Consider the following 27,401-nt stretch of genomic DNA (forward strand, 5'->3'; position numbering starts at 1 on the left):
TAGGGGAGTGTATTTTAGCTTTGCAAGTGTGCGATCGCATGTGCAGCCGAGCAGTACAAAAACAGTTTGTGCAGTTTCTGAGTAGCTCTGACCTCACTCAGCCGCTGCGATCACTTCAGCCTTTCGAGCCGGGAACTGACGACAGACACCCTCTCTGCAAACGTCAAGCCACGCCTGAGTTTTTCCAAACACTCCCAGAAAACGGTCAGTTGACACCCACAAACGCCTTCTTCCTGTCAATCTCCTTGCGATTGGCTATGCGAATGGATTCTTCGCTAGAACCAGTGCACAGCAACGATCCGCTTTGTTCCCATACGACGCGCCTGCGCATTGTGGTACATACGCATGCGCAGTAGTTACCTGATCACTGCGCAGCAAAAAACATTAGCGAACGAACAGATCTGAATTAGGCCCCATGTTCAACTCTTAACAACTGAGTAAACTCTACACACACCGAGTACATCTCTGCAGCAATCAGAGGAGTTAACGTTTAGCACACCATAATGGGAATTATTCTATGGGAGCGCCCAGTATGTACAAACTCTATTATGCAGTAAGGCTAGGCTATAAGTCTAAGGTAAAGCCTGGGCAGTTCTCGGCTCTCAGTGTGTGCAGTGTCTGCAAGAACCGTGAAAGAAACAAGAGCTTGTGCCGTACCTCCTCTAATGGGGTGATGGAGGAACTTTCTCCCCCGTAGTACGGGTTCCTGTCCATGTGTAGGACTTTCTTTCCGTTCACAGACATGATCCCAGACAAGATGCATTCCTGTAAGAGGGTGACAGACAGCAGAACATAAGCAATTGGTACTTTGTATATCTTCAGAAAAATTCATTTTTGTATAATTATATATATATATTTATTTATTTATTTTAATTCTTTGTTTTGAAAGGAATTATTTCCAAGGCATACAAAGAAGATAATACAGATAAGTCTCCTAAGTCTCCATGGTACAATATTAATAGCATATAGAAAAAATAGGATTTTAATACCTACCGGTAAATCCTTTTCTCTTAGTCCGTAGAGGATGCTGGGGACTCCGTAAGGACCATGGGGTATAGACAGGATCCACAGGAGACATGGGCACACTATAAGACTTTGAATGGGTGTGAACTGGCTCCTCCCTCTATGCCCCTCCTCCAGACCTCAGTTAGAGAACTGTGCCCAGGGAGACAGACATTTCGAGGAAAGAATTTATTGTTTAAACACGGTAAGTGTCATACCAGCTCACACCTCGAACATACCGCAGAACGTGGCATTCAATAGAACACCATCCAACGGCATGAACAATACACAGCCACATGCTGAGAGAATATGTAACACAACCTGTGTGTCAACACAACCAATAATAAGACACCGCATGCCATGGCATGCACAACGTCAGCAACAGCCTGACAGAGAAACACCACAAGAGTGTAACCAAAATCAATAACTGCAGACACAGTACGCACTGGGACGGGCGCCCAGCATCCTCTACGGACTAAGAGAAAAGGATTTACTGGTAGGTATTAAAATCCTATTTTCTCATACGTCCTAGAGGATGCTGGGGACTCCGTAAAAACCATGGGGTTTATACCAAAGCTCCAGACCGGGCGGGAGAGTGCGAACGACTCTGCAGCACCGATTGAGCAAACATGAGGTCCCCATCAGCCAGGGTATCAAACTTGTAGAGCTTAGCAAAAGTGTTTGAACCCGACTAAGTACCCGCTCGGCAAAGTTAAACCGCCGAGACTCCTCGGGCATCCGCCCAAAAAGAGCCCATTTTCCTAGTAGAATGGATCTCCACCTACTTCGGTAACCGCAATCCAGCCAGAGAACGAGCACACCGAATCGTATCACAGATCTAGCGTGTAACAGACTGCAGAGACGCAGGCGCCCCAATCACGCTGGGAGCATACCGGACAAACAGAGCCTCTGTTTCCCCAATCTGAGCCAAATTGGCGACATAAATATTCAAAGCCCTGACTACATCGAGAGACCTTGAATCAGCCAATGCTTAAGGAACCACAGGCATCAATAGGCTGGTTTCTGCGAAACACAGAAACCACTCTTTGGCAGAACTATTGTCAGAGTTCTCTATTCCGCTCTGTCCACATGGAAGACCAAACAGGGGCTCTTGTGAGACCCAGCCACTACTTCCGACACCCGCCTTGCGGACGCCAAAGCCAAAAGCATGACCACTCTCCAAGAGAGAAATTTTAACACAACCTTTCATAAAGGTTCCAATCAGTGTGACACAAGAAAACGCAACACCACGTCAAGGTCCCACGGTGCCAATGGGGCACAAATGGAGGTTGGATGTGCAGTACTCCTTTCACGAAGGTCAGAACTTCCGGAAAAGTAGCCAATTCTTTACTTGAAAGAAAATTTATAAGGCCAAAACCGCACTGAAATGGAGCCTAACTTTATGCCTGCATCCACACCTGCTTGCAAAGAATGGAGAAGAACGACCCAGCTGAAAGTCTTCCGTAGTAGCCTTCTTGGATTCACACCAAGACACATATTTACGCCAAATATGGTGGTAAGGCTTTGCCGTTACTTCTTTTCTAGCCTAAAGAGGTGTGGAAATGACTTCACTGGGAATACCCTTTCAAGATAGGATATGGCGTTTAACCGCCACGCCGTCAAACGCAGCCGTGGTCAGTCTTGATACACGCCCGGATCTTGCTGTAACAGTTCCTCCTGTAGAGGAAGAGGCCAGGGATCTTCTATGAATAAATCTTGAAGAACTGGATACCAAGCCCTCCTTGGTTAGGCCGGAACAATGAGGATCGCCTGAACCTTTGTTCTTCTTACGTTTATCACCTTCAGAAGAGTGAAAGCGGAGGGGACACATAGACCGACTGAAAACACCCAAGGTGTCACGAGGGCGTCCACTGCTATAGCTTGAGTGTCCCTTGACCTGGAACGCCAACATGTCCAATTGAGGCACTCCTCAAAGACTTGTCACTGCTGTGAAAACTTCTCGATGACGACTGTATTTCTCCCAAATGGAGATCGCGTCTGCAGAGGAATCTATTTCTCCGTCGTTCACATCCGGAACGAAGACTGCTAATATAGCGTTTACCAGTCTTTCCACCCAGCGGAAAACTTTTGCGGCTTTGCTCCTTGTTCCGCCCTAGCGGCTCACTTACGCCACTGCTGTCCAGACGTCCGACAGAATTAAGACGGCAGATCACAAAGAATATGTTCGTTGAAAATAGCTCTTAATTCAAGAAAGCTTATTGCAGACAAGCTTCCCAGCTTGACCTTTCCCCCTATGGAAATACTTCCCTTGCAAGGACTGCTCCCCAGCCTCGGAGATCTGCATGCATGGACACCAGGATCTAATCCTGGATCCCGAACCTTCTCCCTCTAGGAGGTGAGGACTGAGCAGACACCTCAGGAGTGATACCCTGGCCATTAGGTTTATATTCCGGTGCATGTGCAGGTGAGACCCGGATCACATTTTCAACTGGTCCCGTGAAAACCACTCTGGCATTTGACTTGCTCACCGAAAAGGCCTCTTAGGCCGCACCATCTTCTTCATCAACGGAACGTATTGATGGATTGTCACTGCAAATCTGATCCGACTCCGGATCCTCAGACCTCTTTCCACAGGAAAACACAGAACCTCAACCGTTCAGTATCTACTCTGATACCCACCTCCGACATCTGCGTCGTTGGGAACAACAGCCATTCCCTGTGTTGAAGAACAGTCAGAGAGAAACAGCGATTTGCACCACTTGTTTCTTGACCTCGCCTTAATCAGGAGAGCGTCTCAGTACAGAATAACAATGGCTCTTACTATTGAAAGAAAACCATCACACTGCCATCACTCCGGTGAAATGCCAAAGACAAACCAGGACATCAACCCAGGTAAGCTGAATGCGGAGAAAAACTAATTTAACCCCTTATCTACCTTTACGTGCTGGAGCTCCCTGGCCTGAGAGATTCCATCCTGTAGTTCAACTTCGTAAGTAGAAATCTTTGTCCTGCTGTCCCTGATAAAAAAAAAAAAGAAACAATGTCCTCAACCTGACGCAACTCTGGTATGGCGTCGCGTACTACCTCCCCTTTCAGAGGGGAATCGGTAAGATCTATTTGAAAAATCAGTGAGGGGAATCATGTGTAAACTCAAGTATGTCCCCCTTTGGATTCCATTATTAACTCACAGGTCCAAGTCCATACACGTACTGATTGAAGAGTATCAGACGAGTTCCCACCGGTGTGGGCTCCAGCCAGATAGACCCAGCGATATGCGGTGGATGTGGTAGAAACAGAAGACGATATCCGCTTCTGCGAACCTAACAAGGTTGCAAAACTCTTACCTTGTCACCTTCCACTATCTGCACAGAAAGGGAAAAAATAAGAATTTACTCACCGGTAATTCTATTTCTCGTAGTCCGTAGTGGATGCTGGGAACTCCGTAAGGACCATGGGGAATAGACGGCTCCGCAGGAGACTGGGCACATCTAAAGAAAGATTTAGGACTATCTGGTGTGCACTGGCTCCTCCCCCTATGACCCTCCTCCAAGCCTCAGTTAGGACACTGTGCCCGGAAGAGCTGACACAATAAGGAAGGATTTTGAATCCCGGGTAAGACTCATACCAGCCACACCAATCACACCGTATAACTCGTGATAGGAACCCCGGTTAACAGTATGATAACAAAAGGAGCCTCTGAACAGATGGCTCGCAATAACAACCCGATTTGTGTAACAATAACTATTTACAAGTATTGCAGACAATCCGCACTTGGGATGGGCGCCCAGCATCCACTACGGACTACGAGAAATAGAATTACCGGTGAGTAAATTCTTATTTTCTCTGACGTCCTAGTGGATGCTGGGAACTCCGTAAGGACCATGGGGATTATACCAAAGCTCCCAAACGGGCGGGAGAGTGCGGATGACTCTGCAGCACCGAATGAGAGAACTCCAGGTCCTCCTCAGCCAGGGTATCAAATTTATAGAATTTTGCAAACGTGTTTGCCCCTGACCAAGTAGCAGCTCGGCAAAGTTGTAAAGCCGAGACCCCTCGGGCAGCCGCCCAAGATGAGCCCACCTTCCTTGTGGAATGGGCTTTTACAGATTTAGGCTGCGGTAGTCCCACCGCAGAATGCGCCAGCTGAATAGTGCTACAAATCCAGCGCGCGATAGTCTGCTTAGAAGCAGGAGCACCCAGTTTGTTGGGTGCATACAGTATAAACAGCGAGTCAGTTTTCCTGACTCCAGCCGTCCTGGAAACATAAATTTTCAGGGCCCTGACTACGTCCAGTAACTTGGAATCCTCCAAGTCCCTAGTAGCCGCAGGCACCACAATAGGCTGGTTCAAGTGAAACGCTGATACCACCTTCGGGAGAAACTGAGGACGAGTCCTCAACTCTGCCCTATCCATATGGAAAATCAGAGAAGGGCTTTTATAGGACAAAGCCGCCAATTCTGACACACGCCTGGCCGAAGCCAGGGCCAACAGCATGACCACTTTCCACGTGAGATATTTCAAATCCACAGTCTTAAGTGGCTCGAACCAATGTGATTCCAGGAACTCCAAAACCACATTGAGATCCCAAGGTGCCACTGGGGGCACAAAAGGAGGCTGAATATGCAGAACTCCTTTGACAAACGTCTGAACTTCAGGCAGTGAAGCCAGTTCTTTCTGGAAGAAAATCGACAGGGCCGAAATCTGGACCTTAATGGACCCCAATTTGAGGCCCAACGTCACCCCTGCTTGCAGGAAGTGCAGGAATCGACCCAGTTGAAATTCCTCCGTTGGGGCCTTCCTGGCCTCACACCAAGCAACATATTTCCGCCAAATGCGGTGATAATGTTTTGCGGTAACATCCTTCCTGGCTTTGATCAGGGTAGGGATGACTTCCTCCGGAATGCCCTTTTCCTTCAGGATCCGGTGTTCAACCGCCATGCCGTCAAACGTAGCCGCGGTAAGTCTTGGAACAGACAGGGCCCCTGCTGCAGCAGGTCTTGTCTGAGCGGCAGAGGCCAAGGGTCCTCTGAAAGCATCTCTTGAAGTTCCGGGTACCAAGCTCTTCTTGGCCAATCCGGAACCACGAGTATAGTTTTCACTCCTCGCCTTCGTAATATTCTCAGAACCTTGGGAATGAGAGGCAGAGGAGGAAACACATAAACCGACTGGTACACCCACGGTGTTACTAGAGCGTCCACAGCGATCGCCTGAGGGTCCCTTGACCTGGCGCAATATCTTTTTAGCTTTTTGTTGAGGCGGGACGCCATCATGTCCACCTGTGGTCTTTCCCAACGGTTTACCAGCATTTGGAAGACTTCTGGATGAAGTCCCCATTCTCCCGGGTGGAGGTCGTGCCTGCTGAGGAAGTCTGCTTCCCAGTTGTCCACTCCCGGAATGAACACTGCTGTCAGTGCTAACACATGATTTTCCGCCCATCGGAGAATCCTTGTGGCTTCTGCCATTGCCCTCCTGCTTCTTGTGCCGCCCTGTCTGTTAACATGGGCGACCGCCGTGATGTTGTCTGATTGGATCAGTACCGGCTGATTCTGAAGCAGGGGCCTTGCTTGGCTTAGGGCATTGTAAATGGCCCTTAGCTCCAGAATATTTATGTGAAGCGAAATCTCCTGATTTGACCACAGTCCTTGGAAATTTCTTCCCTGTGTGACTGCACCCCAGCCCCGAAGGCTGGCATCCGTGGTCACCAGGACCCAGTCCTGTATTCCGAATCTGCGGCCCTCTAGTAGATGAGCCCTCTGCAGCCACCACAGCAGCGACACCCTGGTCCCTGCCGACAGGGTTATCCGCTGTTGCATCTGGAGATGGGACCCGGACCATTTGTCCAACAGGTCCCACTGGAAAGTCCTTGCGTGGAACCTTCCGAATGGAATCGCTTCGTACGAAGCTACCATTTTTCCCAGGACTCGTGTGCATTGATGTACCGACACCTGTCCCGGTTTTAGGAGGTCTCTGACTAGAGATGACAATTCCTCGGCTTTTTCCACTGGAAGAAACACTTTTTTCTGGTCTGTGTCCAGAATCATTCCCAGGAACAGAAGACGTGTCGTCGGGACCAGCTGTGACTTTGGAATATTGAGAATCCAGCCGTGCTGTTGTAGCACTTCCCGAGAAAGTGCTACCCCCACTACCAACTGTTCCTTGGACCTCGCCTTTATCAGGAGATCGTCCAAGTACGGGATAAGTAAAACTCCCTTCTTGCGAAGGAGTATCATCATGTCGGTCATTACCTTGGTAAAGACCATCGGTGCCGTGGATAACCCAAACGGCAGCGTCTGGAACTGATAGTGACAGTCCTGTACCACACATCTGAGGTACTCCTGGTGAGGATGGTAAATGGGGACATGCAGGTAAGCATCCTTGATGTCCAGGGAGACCATGTAATCCCCCTCGACCAGGATCGCAATAACCGCCCTGAGCGATTCCATCTTGAACTTGAATCTTTTGATATAAGTGTTCAAGGCTTTTAAATTTAAGATGGGTCTCACCGAACCGTCCGGTTTCGGTACCACAAACATTGTGGAATAGTAACCCTTTCCTTGCTGAAGGAGGGGTACCTTGACAATCACTTGCAGTGAATACAGTTTTTAGATAACCACCAACACTGCCTCCCTGGCAGAGGGAGTTGCCGGTAAGGCAGATTTTAGGAAACGGCGGGGGGGAGACGTCTCGAATTCCAGCCTGTACCCCTGAGATACTGTTTGAAGAACCCCGGGATCCGCCTGTGAGAGAGCCCACTGTGCGCTGAAAAACCTGAGACGGGCCCCCACTGTACCCGGGTCCGCCTGAGCAGCCCCAGCGTCATGCTGTGGACTTACCGGACTTCTGCTCTTGGGAACTAGCTGTGTGTTGCAGCTTTTTCCCTCTACCTTTTCCTCTTGGCAGAAAGGATGAGCCTCCAGCCCTCTTGCTTTTCTGGGGCCGAAAGGACTGTACCTGATAATACGGTGCTTACTTTTGCTGTGGGGTAGCTTGTGGCAACCAGTTTGATTTCCCAGCCGTAGCTGTGGACACGAGGTCTGAAAGACCATCCCCAAACAGTTCCACCCCCTTATAGGGCAAAACTTCCATGTGCCGTTTTGAACCGGCATCGCTTTTACATAGCGCTTATTTGTGATGCCAGCCGGCAAATATCCCTCTGTGCATCACGCATGTATAAGACAGCGTCTTTTATATGCTCTATTATCAGCAAAATATTGCCCCTATCCATAGTTCCGACAGGGAATCTGACCACGCAGCTGCCGCACTGCACCTCCATGCCGAGGCAATAGCTGGTCTCAATATAATGCCGTGTGTGTGTATATAGCTTTTAGGGTAGTTTCCTGCTTTCTATCAGCAGGTTCCTTTAGGGCGGCCGTATCCGGAGACGGTAGTGCCACCTTTTTTCTTTTTTTTTTTAAATAAGCGTGTCAGCGCTTTATCTATCCTAGGGGGTATTTCCCAACGTGACCTATCCTCTGGCGGAAAAGGGTACGCTGCTTAGAAATTATCAATTTCTTATCGGGGGAAGACCATGCTTCCTCACACACCTCATATTAATCTCTCAGATGCAGGAAAAACTACAGGTAGTTTTTTCTCACCAAACATAATACCCCTTTTTTGTGGTACCTGGGGTATTATCAGAAATGTGTAATACATTTTTCATTGCCTCAATCATGTAACGGGTGGACCTATTGGAGGGTACACTAGTCTCATCGTCGTCGACACTGGAGTCGGTATCCGTGTCGACATCTGTAGCAGGCGTTTTAAAGCCCCTGATGACATTTGAGACGCTGGAACAGGCACAAGCTGAGTAGCCGGCTGTCCTATGTCGTCAAACCTTTTGTGTAAGGAGTTGACACCTTCCATAAGTCCATCCACACAGGTGTCGACCCCGCAGGGGGTGACATCACATTCACAGGCATTTGCTCCGCCTCCACATCATTTTCCTCATCATACATGTTGTGACAGGACGATACCGTACGGAAGCACTCGCAGCTTCCGCGTCCCGTTGACTGCGCACAGAATGGAAGGTCAAGCCGCACGAGGCCTGACCACATAGGGGATTCCCTGCTTACCGTCAGTAACCGCCTGTTACTGACTCCACCCACTGCGCTGTGGGCGGGTTCTCGCTGCCACCACCAAACTCCTAACCTGCCGTGGCGTTTGGAACCACGGTTCTGCTCTGTATGTGCCGACGCACTGCTTTACCACACCTGTGTGGTGTCGACGAATCCCCACTAGCCACTTGCTAGGCCTCTACCGGTAGCTGGCGGAAGGCGGAGCTTGGAGACGTCAGGTGCTTCCCTGGACAGCCGGAGGGCGGGGCTAGGTTTGGCCTAACCCTGTTGGTCACAAGATGAAGCAGTCTTCTTGAGGCAAAGGTGTTTATTGCTCAAAATAACCTTTAAAAAGGCTCCTCCCTATTGCTAGGGGCAACAGCATACAATTAAGATGTTTCAGCAGAAGAAGATGTTACAATACACCATCCTATGGGCCAACTGCCCTCCTTTTATCCCTCTCCAAGACCCTCTACCACAGGGGGTAAGCCCGCCCTGTGGTGTACAACCAATCAATGTTTACCCATGAGCTGTGCATGCTCTGGACTCATGCACACCTAACATTGTCCCCAATGGACAGTGGGGAGTGGCCGGTCTCCTTTGTCTCTCCCATCTGGGAGAGCAGGCTACTCCCACGGTGCCGTTCAGTCTGGCTGGGGAGAAGTTTTCCCTCCTAAACTGACTTCCAGAAACCTGCCCGGGACCCCTTCTCACTGCCTGCAGCCTGGATTTGGGCTCCAGAGCTGGGCAGCCTGGCTCCCCGGTCCAGGTCTCTGGTCCACTACGGCTGATCTCCATGGAGCTCCAAGAAACCACTCAGCTTGTCTTATAGCTAAGCTGCTTCTCTTTCTCCCTGTCCCTATTGGAACTGTGAGGCTGGATGGGAAAGCATTCCGTTTTTAGGGAAAAGGTCTGGGAGAATCCATCAGCCTGCACAGCTATGGATTCCCCCCTCCTGGGACACACAATCAAGTAAGTGCATTTTATCTTTAAATACATTACATTTTTAAATCACACTGTACATTTCTCTTTAAATATACCCTGAGCCTGTGCCCTGCACAGACTCTACACACTCAGGCACTGCAGTGCCTTCCCTAGCCCTGCAGCCTGGCTGCGAGGGCTCTCTGTGTGCTGGAGGTATGGGGCTGGCTTCCCCCATCCTCCAGCCTGCTTTTCTGCCTCTGGGGTTCCAGGGAGCTGGCTCTCCCTGTCCCCCCAGGGTGGCACTAATCAGTGGCCTCGCCGCACGCAGCGGCGCACCCCCCTGTACCTAAGCCCGGCGGACCGGGACACTTGTCCCGGCCGCCGTGACCCTGGCTTGTTTCAGCGCTGAGGCGCCGGGAGCGTAGCTCCCGGACCCCAGCGCTCACCATCCTGCTGGCCCGCCTAATGTGCCCACGCCGCTAGGGAGCCGGCTAGCCCGGTCCCCCATGAGCGGCGCCTGTCTGTTAGCCTCGCTGCAGCGTCCGGCGGGGAGCCGGGCTGCAGCGCACCCCCCTCGCCGACTAGCAGCCCGGGACGTCCGTCCCGGCTGCTGCGGCTGGCCACCCGTGCTGGGCTGAGGCGCCGGGAGCAGAGCTCTCGGCCCCCAGCGGCGGCTCTCACCTAGAGCACTGCAGCGGGAGCCGAGCTCCCAGCAGCAGCGCTCACCCTTCTCCCCGGCGCGCACACTCCAGTGCGCCCGGGGCTACACTGACCGCTGCCGGGAGCGGAGCTCCCGGACTCCGGCGGTCAGCGGCTGCCTCCTCTCCCCCGGCGCGCACACTCTGCTGAGCGCGCCGGGGGCTGTCCTCCCTGCCGTGGTCTCCGGAGGGGTCCGGGACCACGGCGCATTCTAAGAAAATACATTTTTATCCATTTATAAAACACGGCGCCTAGCGCCCACATTATATTTCAAATTTGGCGCCAAGAGCCCCTTTGTCTTGGCAAATGGCGCCGGGCACTAGGGATTAACCCCTTCAGTGCCAGGGCGGCCATTTGCCTCGTGGCTGGGGGCTCTCCGGCCACACATGTCGACACAGCAATACCGACACACAGCACACACACAGGGAATGCTCTGACAGAGGACAGGACCCCACAAAGCCCTTTGGGGAGACAGAGGGAGAGTATGCCAGCACACACCAGAGCGCTATATATCACAGGGATATCACCTATAGAGAGTGTTTTCCCTTATAGCTGCATTATTATAATATACTGCGCCTAATTTTTGTGCCCCCCTCTCTTTTTAACCCTTTCTGTAGTGCAGGACTGCAGGGGAGAGCCAGGGAGCGATCCTTCCAGCTGAGCTGTGAGGGAAAATGGCGCCAGTGTGCTGAGGGAGATGGCTCCGCCCCTTTTTCGGCTGGCTTTCTCCCGCTATTTTAATAATTCTGGCAGGGGTTAATATACACCTATATAGCCCCTGGGGCTATATATGGTGTCAGTTTGCCAGCCAAGGTGCTATTTATTGCTGCTCAGGGCGCCCCCCAGCGCCCTGCACCCATCAGTGACCGCAGTGTGTTGTGTGCATGAGGAGCAATGGCGCACAGCTGCAGTGCTGTGCGCTACCTTGGGGAAGACAGAAGTCTTCAGCCGCCTATTTTCCGGACCTTCTTGCTTCTGGCTCTGTAAGGGGGACGGCGGCTCCGGGAACGGACGACGAGGTCGGGTCCTGTGTTCGATCCCTCTGGAGCTAATGGTGTCCAGTAGCCTAAGAAGCCCAAGCTACCACCACTTAGGTAGGTTCGCTTCTTCTCCCCTTAGTCCCTCGGTGCAGTGAGCCTGTTGCCAGCAGGTCTCACTGAAAATAAAAAACCTAAACTATACTTTCTTCTAGGAGCTCAGGAGAGCCCCTAGTGTGCATCCAGCTCAGCCGGGCACAGAAATCTAACTGAGGCTTGGAGGAGGGTCATAGGGGGAGGAGCCAGTGCACACCAGATAGTCCTAAAGCTTTCTTTAGATGTGCCCAGTCTCCTGCGGAGCCGTCTATTCCCCATGGTCCTTACGGAGTTCCCAGCATCCACTAGGACGTCAGAGAAAAGAACGGTATCCAACCGGTTAAAATGACTGCATCCCACAAAGAATGCATCACCAACCGTTGTGAGGGAACCTATCACACCAAGGTAGACTTACCAGTGGTATCTGCAGAGATTGACTTAACTGAGGCCTCCCCAAACAGCGGTACACAGTCCCAGGGAAAACTCCAGTATCTCTCGGAGTCAGCCTCAGCCTTCCCCGGCCACACCTCCTGTAGCCGCACGGCAGCCTGCCGCAATGTTACAGAGAAGAACCAACATAAGAAACATCCCCTCTCTCTCCAGGGTAATTCTATCGGATGCCAAGGTAACAGACCATTTCTGAATGAAACACTCCCCCATGCGTATGTAATGCAAATATCATCAAAGCATATCATTAAAATATCACTTAGCTTCCTGTGTACGATCCTTTGTGACAGGGCCCCGTGCCGACCAGGAGTTGACTTTCACAGTATTCTATCCACGGCGGGAAAAGAATAAACACTTGGACTCCTTGTGAGGATCTGAGACCAACTCGTCACGGCCGACATAGAGCTTTATCAACAGAGCAACCAGCACATGAGAAGGAATAATATTACCTCAGCATTCATTAGAAACCGTGATATGAATATACATATTGTAATACACACATACACACATAACCTACATATATATATATATATATATATATATATATATCATACATACATACAAGCAGTTTGTCCGGAATCGCCGGGTCCCTAGTGACATCAATGTGTTCTGAATGTGTATGTCCATGTACTGAATGCCCAAGTTGTGGATCTAACCAGGAAACCTTATGGTCGACATAAAACATAGTATTCGTCGACAGCAGGGAGTAGTACCAGGCAAAATAACTTTCTTGCGACCCCGAGGGGTCCGAGGGAAGTATACGTATATAATTTTAATATCACTCCCCCCCAAATACTACCATGTCTGTGCTCGAGCTACAGGCCCATGGAACCGTACCATACATATTCATATACATATATATACAGGCATAAGTTAGTTACAGCATGTTCATTTACACCCGGTATTAACAGTTGGTGCCGACAGGGTCACCCACATACTACTGTGTCTCCCATAACGTGTTTACTCTTTGAAAAGTATACAACTACCGACCTGCTGACACTTCATTTACTCAATCAAGTACCACAGAAGTCGGAAATGCCGACAGAGATTCCCATAACTGTCTGCGACAGAGCACTCACACATGTCGACACGTGTACTAAAAGCTATAGTGGGTATCTGACAGGGAAAATACAGACACTTATGCACAACACACTGACTACACAGCCATTATCTAATATAGTGCTATACTGTAATCTATATTGCACTAATCACTGTGCCCCCTTCGTTTACACTGAAACTGTACACAGTGCATTTGGCGGGGACTGTTGGAGAAAATGGCGCAGTATCGTGCTGAGGCCTAAGCCACGCCCCCTTCTCGGCGCACTTCAGCCTCACTGTTATTTTAGCGGTTCATGCTGGCGGGGGTTTGTATACAGTGTCCGTGCACTGTATACATGTCATGCCAGGCTTCTTAGAGAGGTATATTGCTGCCCAGGGCACCCCCCCTGCGCCCTGCACCCTTGTCATGTTACTGTGTGACTCCTGGCAGTGTCCTATACAGACTGTCATGTTACTGTGTGACTCCTGGCAGTGTCCTATACAGGCTGTCATGTTACTGTGTGACTCCTGGCAGTGTCCTATACAGACTGTCATGTTACTGTGTGACTCCTGGCAGTGTCCTATACAGGCTGTCATGTTACTGTGTGACTCCTGTCAGTGTCCTATACAAGCTGTCATGTTACTGTGTGACTCCTGTCAGTGTCCTATACAGGCTGTCATGTTACTGTGTGACTCCTGGCAGTGTCCTATACAGGCTGTCATGTTACTGTGTGACTCCTGGCAGTGTCCTATACAGGCTGTCATGTTACTGTGTGACTCCTGGCAGTGTCCTATACAGGCTGTCATGTTACTGTGTGACTCCTGGCAGTGTCCTATACAGACTGTCATGTTACTGTGTGACTCCTGGCAGTGTCCTATACAGGCTGTCATGTTACTGTGTGACTCCTGGCAGTGTCCTATACAGGCTGTCATGTTACTGTGTGACTCCTGGCAGTGTCCTATACAGGCTGTCATGTTACTGTGTGACTCCTGGCAGTGTCCTATACAGGCTGTCATGTTACTGTGTGACTCCTGGCAGTGTCCTATACAGACTGTCATGTTACTGTGTGACTCCTGGCAGTGTCCTATACAGGCTGTCATGTTACTGTGTGACTCCTGGCAGTGTACTATACAGGCTGTCATGTTGCTGTGTGACTCCTGGCAGTGTCCTATACAGACTGTCATGTTACTGTGTGACTCCTGGCAGTGTCCTATACAGACTGTCATGTTACTGTGTGACTCCTGGCTGTGTCCTATACAGACTGTCATGTTACTGTGTGACTCCTGGCAGTGTCCTATACAGGCTGTCATGTTACTGTGTGACTCCTGGCAGTGTCCTATACAGGCTGTCATGTTACTGTGTGACTCCTGGCAGTGTCCTATAGAGGCTGTCATGTTACTGTGTGACTCCTGGCAGTGTCCTATAGAGGCTGTCATGTTACTGTGTGACTCCTGGCAGTGTCCTATACAGGCTGTCATGTTACTGTGTGACTCCTGGCAGTGTCCTATACAGGCTGTCATGTTACTGTGTGACTCCTGGCAGTGTCCTATACAGGCTGTCATGTTACTGTGTGACTCCTGGCAGTGTCCTATACAGGCTGTCATGTTACTGTGTGACTCCTGGCAGTGTCCTATACAGGCTGTCATGATACTGTGTGACTCCTGGCAGTGTCCTATACAGGCTGTCATGTTACTGTGTGACTCCTGGCAGTGTCCTATACAGGCTGTCATGTACTGTGTGACTCCTGGCAGTGTCCTATACAGGCTGTCATGTTACTGTGTGACTCCTGGCAGTGTCCTATACAGGCTGTCATGTACTGTGTGACTCCTGGCAGTGTCCTATACAGGCTGTCATGTTACTGTGTGACTCCTGGCAGTGTCCTATACAGGCTGTCATGTTACAGTGTGACTCCTGGCAGTGTCCTATACAGGCTGTCATGTTACTGTGTGACTCCTGGCAGTGTCCTATACAGGCTGTCATGTTACTGTGTGACTCCTGGCAGTGTCCTATACAGGCTGTCATGTTACTGTGTGACTCCTGGCAGTGTCCTATACAGGCTGTCATGTTACTGTGTGACTCCTGGCAGTGTCCTATACAGGCTGTCATGTTACTGTGTGACTCCTGGCAGTGTTCTATACAGGCTGTCATGTTACTGTGTGACTCCTGGCAGTGTCCTATACAGGCTGTCATGTTACTGTGTGACTCCTGGCAGTGTCCTATACAGGCTGTCATGTTACTGTGTGACTCCTGGCAGTGTCCTATACAGGCTGTCATGTTACTGTGTGACTCCTGGCAGTGTCCTATACAGGCTGTCATGTTACTGTGTGACTCCTGGCAGTGTCCTATACAGGCTGTCATGTTACTGTGTGACTCCTGGCAGTGTCCTATACAGACTGTCATGTTACTGTGTGACTCCTGGCAGTGTCCTATACAGGCTGTCATGTTACTGTGTGACTCCTGGCAGTGTCCTATACAGGCTGTCATGTTACTGTGTGACTCCTGGCAGTGTCCTATACAGGCTGTCATGTTGCTGTGTGACTCCTGGCAGTGTCCTATACAGGCTGTCATGTTACTGTGTGACTCCTGGCAGTGTCCTATACAGGCTGTCATGTTACTGTGTGACTCCTGGCAGTGTCCTATACAGACTGTCATGTTACTGTGTGACTCCTGGCAGTGTCCTATACAGGCTGTCATGTTACTGTGTGACTCCTGGCAGTGTCCTATACAGGCTGTCATGTTACTGTGTGACTCCTGGCAGTGTCCTATACAGACTGTCATGTTACTGTGTGACTCCTGGCAGTGTCCTATACAGGCTGTCATGTTACTGTGTGACTCCTGGCAGTGTCCTATACAGGCTGTCATGTTACTGTGTGACTCCTGGCAGTGTCCTATACAGGCTGTCATGTTACTGTGTGACTCCTGGCAGTGTCCTATACAGGCTGTCATGTTACTGTGTGACTCCTGGCAGTGTCCTATACAGGCTGTCATGTTACTGTGTGACTCCTGGCAGTGTCCTATACAGGCTGTCATGTTACAGTGTGACTCCTGGCAGTGTCCTATACAGGCTGTCATGTTACTGTGTGACTCCTGGCAGTGTCCTATACAGGCTGTCATGTTACTGTGTGACTCCTGGCAGTGTCCTATACAGGCTGTCATGTTACTGTGTGACTCCTGGCAGTGTCCTATACAGGCTGTCATGTTACTGTGTGACTCCTGGCAGTGTCCTATACAGGCTGTCATGTTACTGTGTGACTCCTGGCAGTGTTCTATACAGGCTGTCATGTTACTGTGTGACTCCTGGCAGTGTCCTATACAGGCAGTCATGTTACTGTGTGACTCCTGGCAGTGTCCTATACAGGCTGTCATGTTACTGTGTGACTCCTGGCAGTGTCCTATACAGGCTGTCATGTTACTGTGTGACTCCTGGCAGTGTCCTATACAGGCTGTCATGTTACTGTGTGACTCCTGGCAGTGTCCTATACAGGCTGTCATGTTACTGTGTGACTCCTGGCAGTGTCCTATACAGGCTGTCATGTTACTGTGTGACTCCTGGCAGTGTCCTATACAGGCTGTCATGTTACTGTGTGACTCCTGGCAGTGTCCTATACAGGCTGTCATGTTACTGTGTGACTCCTGGCAGTGTCCTATACAGACTGTCATGTTACGTGTGACTCCTGGCAGTGTCCTATACAGGCTGTCATGTTACTGTGTGACTCCTGGCAGTGTCCTATACAGGCTGTCATGTTACTGTGTGACTCCTGGCAGTGTACTATACAGACTGTCATGTTACTGTGTGACTCCTGGCAGTGTCCTATACAGACTGTCATGTTACTGTGTGACTCCTGGCAGTGTCCTATACAGGCTGTCATGTTACTGTGTGACTCCTGGCAGTGTCCTATACAGGCTGTCATGTTACTGTGTGACTCCTGGCAGTGTACTATACAGACTGTCATGTTACTGTGTGACTCCTGGCAGTGTCCTATACAGACTGTCATGTTACTGTGTGACTCCTGGCAGTGTCCTATACAGGCTGTCATGTTACTGTGTGACTCCTGGCAGTGTACTATACAGACTGTCATGTTACTGTGTGACTCCTGGCAGTGTCCTATACAGGCTGTCATGTTACTGTGTGACTCCTGGCAGTGTCCTATACAGGCTGTCATGTTACTGTGTGACTCCTGGCAGTGTCCTATACAGGCTGTCATGTTACTGTGTGACTCCTGGCAGTGTCCTATACAGGCTGTCATGTTACTGTGTGACTCCTGGCAGTGTCCTATACAGGCTGTCATGTTACTGTGTGACTCCTGGCAGTGTCCTATACAGACTGTCATGTTACTGTGTGACTCCTGGCAGTGTCCTATACAGACTGTCATGTTACTGTGTGACTCCTGGCAGTGTCCTATACAGGCTGTCATGTTACGTGTGACTCCTGGCAGTGTCCTATACAGGCTGTCATGTTACGTGTGACTCCTGGCAGTGTCCTATACAGGCTGTCATGTTACTGTGTGACTCCTGGCAGTGTCCTATACAGGCTGTCATGTTACTGTGTGACTCCTGGCAGTGTCCTATACAGGCTGTCATGTTACTGTGTGACTCCTGGCAGTGTACTATACAGACTGTCATGTTACTGTGTGACTCCTGGCAGTGTCCTATACAGGCTGTCATGTTACTGTGTGACTCCTGGCAGTGTCCTATACAGGCTGTCATGTTACTGTGTGACTCCTGGCAGTGTCCTATACAGGCTGTCATGTTACTGTGTGACTCCTGGCAGTGTCCTATACAGGCTGTCATGTTACTGTGTGACTCCTGGCAGTGTCCTATACAGACTGTCATGTTACTGTGTGACTCCTGGCAGTGTCCTATACAGACTGTCATGTTACTGTGTGACTCCTGGCAGTGTCCTATACAGGCTGTCATGTTACGTGTGACTCCTGGCAGTGTCCTATACAGGCTGTCATGTTACGTGTGACTCCTGGCAGTGTCCTATACAGGCTGTCATGTTACTGTGTGACTCCTGGCAGTGTCCTATACAGGCTGTCATGTTACTGTGTGACTCCTGGCAGTGTCCTATACAGGCTGTCATGTTACTGTGTGACTCCTGGCAGTGTCCTATACAGACTGTCATGTTACTGTGTGACTCCTGGCAGTGTCCTATACAGGCTGTCATGTTACTGTGTGACTCCTGGCAGTGTCCTATACAGACTGTCATGTTACTGTGTGACTCCTGGCAGTGTCCTATACAGACTGTCATGTTACTGTGTGACTCCTGGCAGTGTCCTATACAGACTGTCATGTTACTGTGTGACTCCTGGCAGTGTCCTATACAGGCTGTCATGTTACTGTGTGACTCCTGGCAGTGTCCTATACAGGCTGTCATGTTACGTGTGACTCCTGGCAGTGTCCTATACAGGCTGTCATGTTGCTGTGTGACTCCTGGCAGTGTCCTATACAGGCTGTCATGTTACAGTGTGACTCCTGGCAGTGTCCTATACAGGCTGTCATGTTACTGTGTGACTCCTGGCAGTGTCCTATACAGACTGTCATGTTACTGTGTGACTCCTGGCAGTGTCCTATACAGGCTGTCATGTTACTGTGTGACTCCTGGCAGTGTCCTATACAGGCTGTCATGTTACTGTGTGACTCCTGGCAGTGTACTATACAGACTGTCATGTTACTGTGTGACTCCTGGCAGTGTCCTATACAGACTGTCATGTTACTGTGTGACTCCTGGCAGTGTCCTATACAGGCTGTCATGTTACTGTGTGACTCCTGGCAGTGTCCTATACAGGCTGTCACGTTGCTGAGTAACAATGTGTCAGGGAGCTTTGCATGAATTGCTGCGTACACTGGAATTCCAGGATGTCACATCCTCCCCGACGGGGAAACCTGATCAGTGAAAATGCAGAGTGAGGGGCTGGGCCACAGTCCTTCAGCCAGAACCAGGACCAGCCTTATTTCCACCTCTACTCTCCAGGTGCAGTCACCTATCTATGAAATAACTGGAACAGCCCCATCAATTCACGGAACTATATCCCATCAATGTGCAGCCAGTATCTGAGCCATCCGGTAACATCCGACCCCTGAACCCGTGCGATACTGTCCTGGTGAGAGAGAGTGCACTTATTTACCATTCACTAATTCAGCACCAAGGAGAGCGCACAATCCATACTAATGTCATCATCCCCAACAGAGCCTCACCGGTCCTACTGCACTGCTTACACCCCATGCTCACTGCACCGCTCCCCATCTCACTACACTGCTCCCCACCCTCACTGCACCGCTCCCCACCATCACTGCACAGCTACCCATCATCACTGCACCGCTCCCCACCATCACTGCACAGCTACCCATCATCACTGCACCGCTCCCCACCCTCACTGCACCGCTCCCCATCCTCACTGCACCGCTCCCCAACCTCACTGCACTGCTCCCAACCCTCACTGCACCGCTCCCAAACCTCACTGCACCGCTCCCCATCTCACTATACCTGCACCCCATCCTCACTGCACCGCTCCCCATCTCACTACACTGCTCCCCATCCTCACTGCACCGCACCCCAACCTCACTGCACCGCTCCCCATCTCACTATACCTGCACCTCATCCTCACTGCACCGCTCCCCATCTCACTATACCTGCACCTCATCCTCACTGCACCGCTCCCCATCTCACTATACCTGCACCCCATCCTCACTGCACCGCTCCCCATCTCACTATACCTGCACCCCATCCTCACTGCACCGCTCCCCATCTCACTACACTGCTCCCCACCCTCACTGCACCGCACCCCAACCTCACTGCACCGCTCCCCATCTCACTACACTGCTCCCCACCCTCACTGCACCGCTCCCCAACCTCATTGCACCGCTCCCCAACCTCACTGCACTGCTCCCCATCTCACTATACCTGCACCTCATCCTCACTGCAACGCTCCCCATCTCACTATACCTGCACCCGATCCTCACTGCACCGCTCCCCATCCTCACTATACCTGCACCCCATGTCACTATACCTGCACCCCATCCTCACTACACTGCTCCGCACCCTCACTGCCCGCTCCCCAACCTCACTGCACCGCTCCCCATGTCACTATACCTGCACCCCATCCTCACTACACTGCTCCGCACCCTCACTGCCCGCTCCCCATCATCATTGCACCGCTCCCCATCTCACTATACCTGCACCTCCCTCATTCTCACTGCACCGCTCCCCATCTCACTATACCTGCACCCCATCCTCACTGCACCGCTCAACATCCTCACTGCACCGCTCCCCATCTCACTATACCTGCACCCCATCCTCACTGCACCACTCCCCATTCTCACTATACCTGCACCCCATCCTCACTGCACCACTCCCCGTCTCACTATACCTGCACCCCATCCTCACTATACCTGCACCCCATCCTCACTGCACTGCTCCCCATCCTCACTATAACAACATCCCATCCTCACTGCACCACTCCCCGTCTCACTATACCTGCACTCCATCCTCACTATACCTGCACCCCATCCTCACTGCACCGCTCCCCGTGTCACTATACCTGCACCCCATCCTCACTGCACCACTCCCCATCTCACTATACCTGCACCCCATCCTCACTGCACCGCTCCCCATCCTCACTATACCTGCACCCCATCCTCACTACACTGCTCCGCACCCTCACTGCCCGCTCCCCATCATCACTGCACCGCTCCCCATCTCACTATACCTGCACCCCATCCTCACTGCACCGCTCCCCATCCTCACTGCACCACTCCCCGTCTCACTATACCTGCACCCCATCCGCACTATACCTGCACCCCATCCTCACTGCACTGCTCCCCATCCTCACTATAACAGCATCCCATCCTCACTATACCAGCACCCCATCCTCACTATACCTGCACTCCATCCTCACTATACCTGCACCCCATCCTCACTGCACCGCTCCCCGTGTCACTATACCTGCACCCCATCCTCACTGCACCACTCCCCATCTCACTATACCTGCACCCCATCCTCACTGCACCGCTGCCCATCCTCACTATACCTGCACGCCATCCTCACTGCACCGCTCCCCGTGTCACTATACATGCACTCCATCCTCACTGCACCGCTCCCCATATCACTATACCTGCACCCCATCCTCACTGCACCGCTCCCCATATCACTATACCTGTACCCCATCCTCACTGCACCGCTCCCCATCTTCACTATACCTGCACCCCATCCTCACTGCACCACTCCCCATCCTCACTACACTAGCACCCCATCCTCACTGCACCGCTCCCCATCCTCACTATACCTGCACCCCATCCTCACTGCACCGCTCCCCATCTCAATATACCTGCACCACATTCTAACTGCACCGCTCCCCATCCTCACTGCACCGCTCCCCATCCTCACTACACCTGCACCCCATCCTCACTGCACCGCTCCCCATCCTCACTAAACCTGCACCCCATCCTCACTGCACCGCTCCCCATCCTCACTATACCTGTACCCCATCCTCACTGCACCGCTCCCCACCTCACTATACCTGCACCCCATCCTCACTGCTCCGCTCCCCGTGTCACTATACCTGCACCCCATCCTCACTGCACCGCTCCCCATCTCACTATACCTGCACCCCATCCTCACTGCACCGCTCCCCATTCTCACTATACCTGCACCCCATCCTCACTGCACCGCTCCCCGTGTCACTATACATGCACCCCATCCTCACTGCACCGCTCCCCATATCACTATACCTGCACTCCATCCTCACTGCACCGCTCCCCATCCTCACTATACCTGCACCCCATCCTCACTGCACTGCTCCCCATCTAACTATACCTGTACCCCATCCTCACTGCACCGCTCCCCATCTCACTATACCCCATCCTCACTGCACTGCTACACATATCACTATACCTGCACCCCATCCTCACTGCACCGCTCCCCATCTCACTATACATGCACCCCATCCTCACTGCACCGCTCCCCATTCTCACTATACCTGCACCCCATCCTCACTGCACCGCTCCCCGTGTCACTATACATGCACCCCATCCTCACTGCACCGCTCCCCATATCACTATACCTGCACTCCATCCTCACTATACCTGCACCCCATACTCACTGCATCGCTCCCCATCTAACTATACCTGTACCCCATCCTCAATGCACCGCTCCCCATCTCACTATACCTGCACCCCATCCTCACTGCACCGCTCCCCATCCTCACTATACCTGCACCCCATCCTCACTACACCGCTCCCCATCCTCACTATACCTGCACCCCATCCTCACTGCACCGCTCCCCACCTCACTATACCTGCACCCCATCCTCACTGCACTGCTCCCCGTGTCACTATACTTGCACCCCATCCTCACTGCACCGCTCCCCATCCTCACTATACCTGCACCCCATCCTCACTGCACCGCTCCCCATCCTCACTATACCTGCACCCCATCCTCACTACACCGCTCCCCATCCTCACTATACATGCACCCCATCCTCACTGCACCGCTCCCCATCCTCACTGCACCGCTCCCCGTGTCACTATACCTGCACCCCATCCTCACTGCACCGCTCCCCATTCTCACTATACCTGCACCCCATCCTCACTGCACCGCTCCCCGTGTCACTATACCTGCACCCCATCCTCACTGCACTGCTCCCCACCTCACTATACCTGCACCCCATCCTCACTGCACCGCTCCCCGTGTCACTATACCTGCACCTCATCCTCACTGCACCGCTCCCCATCCTCACTATACCTGCACCCCATCCTCACTGCACCCCATCCTCACTGCACCGCTCCCCGTGTCACTATACCTGCACCCCATCCTCACTGCACCGCTCCCCGTCTCACTATACCTGCACCCCATCCTCACTGCACCGCTCCCCATGTCACTATACCTGTACCCCATCCTCACTGCACCGCTACACATATCACTATACCTGCACCCCATCCTCACTGCACCGCTCCCCATCCTCACTGAACCCCATCCTCACTGCACTGCTCCCCATCTCACTATACCTGCACCCCATCCTCACTGCACCGCTCCCCATCTCACTATACCTGTACCCCATCCTCACTGCACCGCTCCCCGTGTCACTATACCTGCACCCCATCCTCACTGCACCGCTCCCCATCTCACTATACCTGTACCCCATCCTCACTGCACCGCTCCCCGTGTCACTATACCTGCACCCCATCCTCACTGCACCGCTCCCCATCCTTACTGCAGCGTTCCCCATCACACTATACCTGTACCCCATCCTCACTGCACCGCTCCCCGTCTCACTATACCTGCACCCCATCCTCACTATACCTGCACCCCATCCTCACTGCACCACTCCCCATTCTCACTATACCTGCACCCCATCCTCACTGCACCGCTCCCCGTGTCACTATACATGCACCCCATCCTCACTGCACCGCTCCCCATATCACTATACCTGCACCCCATCCTCACTATACCTGCACCCCATCCTCACTGCACTGCTCCCCATCCTCACTATACCAGCACCCCATCCTCACTAAACAGCTCCCCATCCTCACTATACCTGCACCCCATCCTCACATCACCGCTCCCCGTGTCACTATACCTGCACCCCATCCTCACTGCACCGCTCCCCATCCTCACTATATCTGCACCCCATCCTCACTGTACCGCTCTCCACCTCACTATACCTGCACCCCATCCTCACTGAACCGCTCCCCGTGTCACTATACCTGCACCCCATCCTCACTGCACCGCTCCCCATCCTCACTATACCTGCACCCCATCCTCACTGCACCGCTCCCCATCCTCACTATACCTGCACCCCATCCTCACTGCACCGCTCCCCACCTCACTATACCTGCACCCCATCCTCACTGCACCGCTCCCCGTGTCACTATACTTGCACCCCATCCTCACTGCACCGCTCCCCATCCTCACTGCACCGCTCCCCATCCTCACTATACCTGCACCCCATCCTCACTGCACCGCTCCCCATCCTCACTGCACCGCTCCCCGTGTCACTATACCTGCACCCCATCCTCACTGCACCGCTCCCCATTCTCACTATACCTGCACCCCATCCTCACTGCACCGCTCCCCGTGTCACTATACCTGCACCCCATCCTCACTGCACTGCTCCCCACCTCACTATACCTGCACCCCATCCTCACTGCACCGCTCCCCGTGTCACTATACCTGCACCCCATCCTCACTGCACCGCTCCCCATCCTCACTATACCTGCACCCCATCCTCACTGCACCCCATCCTCACTGCACCGCTCCCCGTGTCACTATACCTGCACCCCATCCTCAATGCACCGCTCCCCATCTCACTATACCTGCAACCCATCCTCACTGCACCGCTCCCCATGTCACTATACCTGTACCCCATCCTCACTGCACCGCTCCCCATGTCACTATACCTGTACCCCATCCTCACTGCACCGCTCCCCATCTCACTATACCTGCACCCCATCCTCACTGCACCGCTCCCCGTGTCACTATACATGCACTCCATCCTCACTGCACCGCTCTCCATATCACTATACCTGCACCCCATCCTCACTGCACCGCTCCCCATATCACTATACCTGTACCCCATCCTCACTGCACCGCTCCCCATCTTCACTATACCTGCACCCCATCCTCACTGCACCACTCCCCATCCTCACTACACCAGCACCCCATCCTCACTGCACCGCTCCCCATCCTCACTATACCTGCACCCCATCCTCACTGCACCGCTCCCCATCTCAATATACCTGCACCACATTCTAACTGCACCGCTCCCCATCCTCACTATACCTGCACCCCATCCTCACTGCACCGCTCCCCATCCTCACTATACCTGCACCCCATCCTCACTGCACCGCTCCCCATCCTCACTATACCTGTACCCCATCCTCACTGCACCGCTCCCCACCTCACTATACCTGGACCCCATCCTCACTGCTCCGCTCCCCGTGTCACTATACCTGCACCCCATCCTCACTGCACCCCATCCTCACTGCACCGCTCCCCGTGTCACTATACCTGCACCCCATCCTCACTGCACCGCTCCCCATCTCACTATACCTGCACCCCATCCTCACTGCACCGCTCCCCATCTCACTATACCTGTACCCCATCCTCACTGCACCGCTACACATATCACTATACCTGCACCCCATCCTCACTGCACCGCTCCCCATCCTCACTGAACCCCATCCTCACTGCACTGCTCCCCATCTCACTATACCTGCACCCCATCCTCACTGCACCGCTCCCCATCTCACTATACCTGTACCCCATCCTCACTGCACCGCTCCCCGTGTCACTATACCTGCACCCCATCCTCACTGCACCGCTCCCCATCCTTACTGCAGCGTTCCCCATCACACTATACCTGTACCGCATCCTCACTGCACCGCTCCCCGTCTCACTATACCTGCACCCCATCCTCACTGCACCACTCCCCATTCTCACTATACCTGCACCCCATCCTCACTGCACCGCTCCCCATCCTCACTATACCTGTACCCCATCCTCACTGCACCGCTCCCCACCTCACTATACCTGCACCCCATCCTCACTGCTCCGCTCCCCGTGTCACTATACCTGCACCCCATCCTCACTGCACCGCTCCCCATCTCACTATACCTGCACCCCATCCTCACTGCACCGCTCCCCATTCTCACTATACCTGCACCCCATCCTCACTGCACCGCTCTCCGTGTCACTATACATGCACCCCATCCTCACTGCACCGCTCCACATATCACTATACCTGCACTCCATCCTCACTGCACCGCTCCCCATCATCACTATACCTGCACCCCATCCTCACTGCACCGCTCCCCATCTAACTATACCTGTACCCCATCCTCACTGCACCGCTCCCCATCTCACTATACCTGTACCCCATCCTCACTGCACTGCTACACATATCACTATACCTGCACCCCATCCTCACTGCACCGCTCCCCATCTCACTATACATGCACCCCATCCTCACTGCACCGCTCCCCATTCTCACTATACCTGCACCCCATCCTCACTGCATCGCTCCCCGTGTCACTATACATACACCCCATCCTCACTGCACCGCTCCCCATATCACTATACCTGCACTCCATCCTCACTATACCTGCACCCCATACTCACTGCATCGCTCCCCATCTAACTATACCTGTACCCCATCCTCAATGCACCGCTCCCCATCTCACTATACCTGCACCCCATCCTCACTGCACCGCTCCCCATCCTCACTATACCTGCACCCCATCCTCACTACACCGCTCCCCATCCTCACTATACCTGCACCCCATCCTCACTGCACCGCTCCCCTCCTCGCTATACCTGCACCCCATACTCACTGCACTGCTCCCCGTGTCACTATACTTGCACCCCATCCTCACTGCACCGCTCCCCATCCTCACTATACCTGCACCCCATCCTCACTGCACCGCTCCCCATCCTCACTATACCTGCACCCCATCCTCACTACACCGCTCCCCATCCTCACTATACCTGCACCCCATCCTCACTGCACCGCTCCCCATCCTCACTGCACCGCTCCCCGTGTCACTATACCTGCACCCCATCCTCACTGCACCGCTCCCCATTCTCACTATACCTGCACCCCATCCTCACTGCACCGCTCCCCATGTCACTATACCTGCACCCCATCCTCACTGCACTGCTCCCCACCTCACTATACCTGCACCCCATCCTCACTGCACCGCTCCCCGTGTCACTATACCTGCACCTCATCCTCACTGCACCGCTCCCCATCCTCACTATACCTGCACCCCATCCTCACTGCACCCCATCCTCACTGCACCGCTCCCCGTGTCACTATACCTGCACCCCATCCTCACTGCACCGCTCCCCATCTCACTATACCTGCACCCCATCCTCACTGCACCGCTCCCCATGTCACTATACCTGTACCCCATCCTCACTGCACCGCTACACATATCACTATACCTGCACCCCATCCTCACTGCACCGCTCCCCATCCTCACTGAACCCCATCCTCACTGCACTGCTCCCCATCTCACTATACCTGCACCCCATCCTCACTGCACCGCTCCCCATCTCACTATACCTGTACCCCATCCTCACTGCACCGCTCCCCGTGTCACTATACCTGCACCCCATCCTCACTGCACCGCTCCCCATCCTTACTGCAGCGTTCCCCATCACACTATACCTGTACCCCATCCTCACTGCACCGCTCCCCGTCT

General features: G+C 52.7%; 1 protein-coding gene across 4 annotated transcripts in view; it reads right to left on the reverse strand.

Moving 5' to 3' along the window:
- Positions 1–27,401, reverse strand: part of GDI1 (GDP dissociation inhibitor 1) — a 147,558-nt gene that overhangs the window by 105,284 nt on the left and 14,873 nt on the right. The window contains exons 2-3 of one of the 4 annotated variants that reach the window (XM_063935825.1): positions 19,184–19,295; positions 658–765 (exon numbers count right to left, since the gene is read on the reverse strand). In XM_063935825.1, the coding sequence (XP_063791895.1) occupies positions 658–744 (87 nt within the window). In that variant the 5' untranslated portion in view covers positions 745–765; positions 19,184–19,295. Of the gene's footprint in view, positions 1–657; positions 766–19,044; positions 19,122–19,183; positions 19,301–27,401 lie in introns of those variants that run through there. The other 3 variants (XM_063935824.1, XM_063935826.1, XM_063935823.1) reach the window with 3 other exon arrangements.

The sequence above is a fragment of the Pseudophryne corroboree genome, chromosome 8, assembly GCF_028390025.1.
Source record: "Pseudophryne corroboree isolate aPseCor3 chromosome 8, aPseCor3.hap2, whole genome shotgun sequence".
NCBI lineage: Eukaryota > Metazoa > Chordata > Amphibia > Anura > Myobatrachidae > Pseudophryne > Pseudophryne corroboree.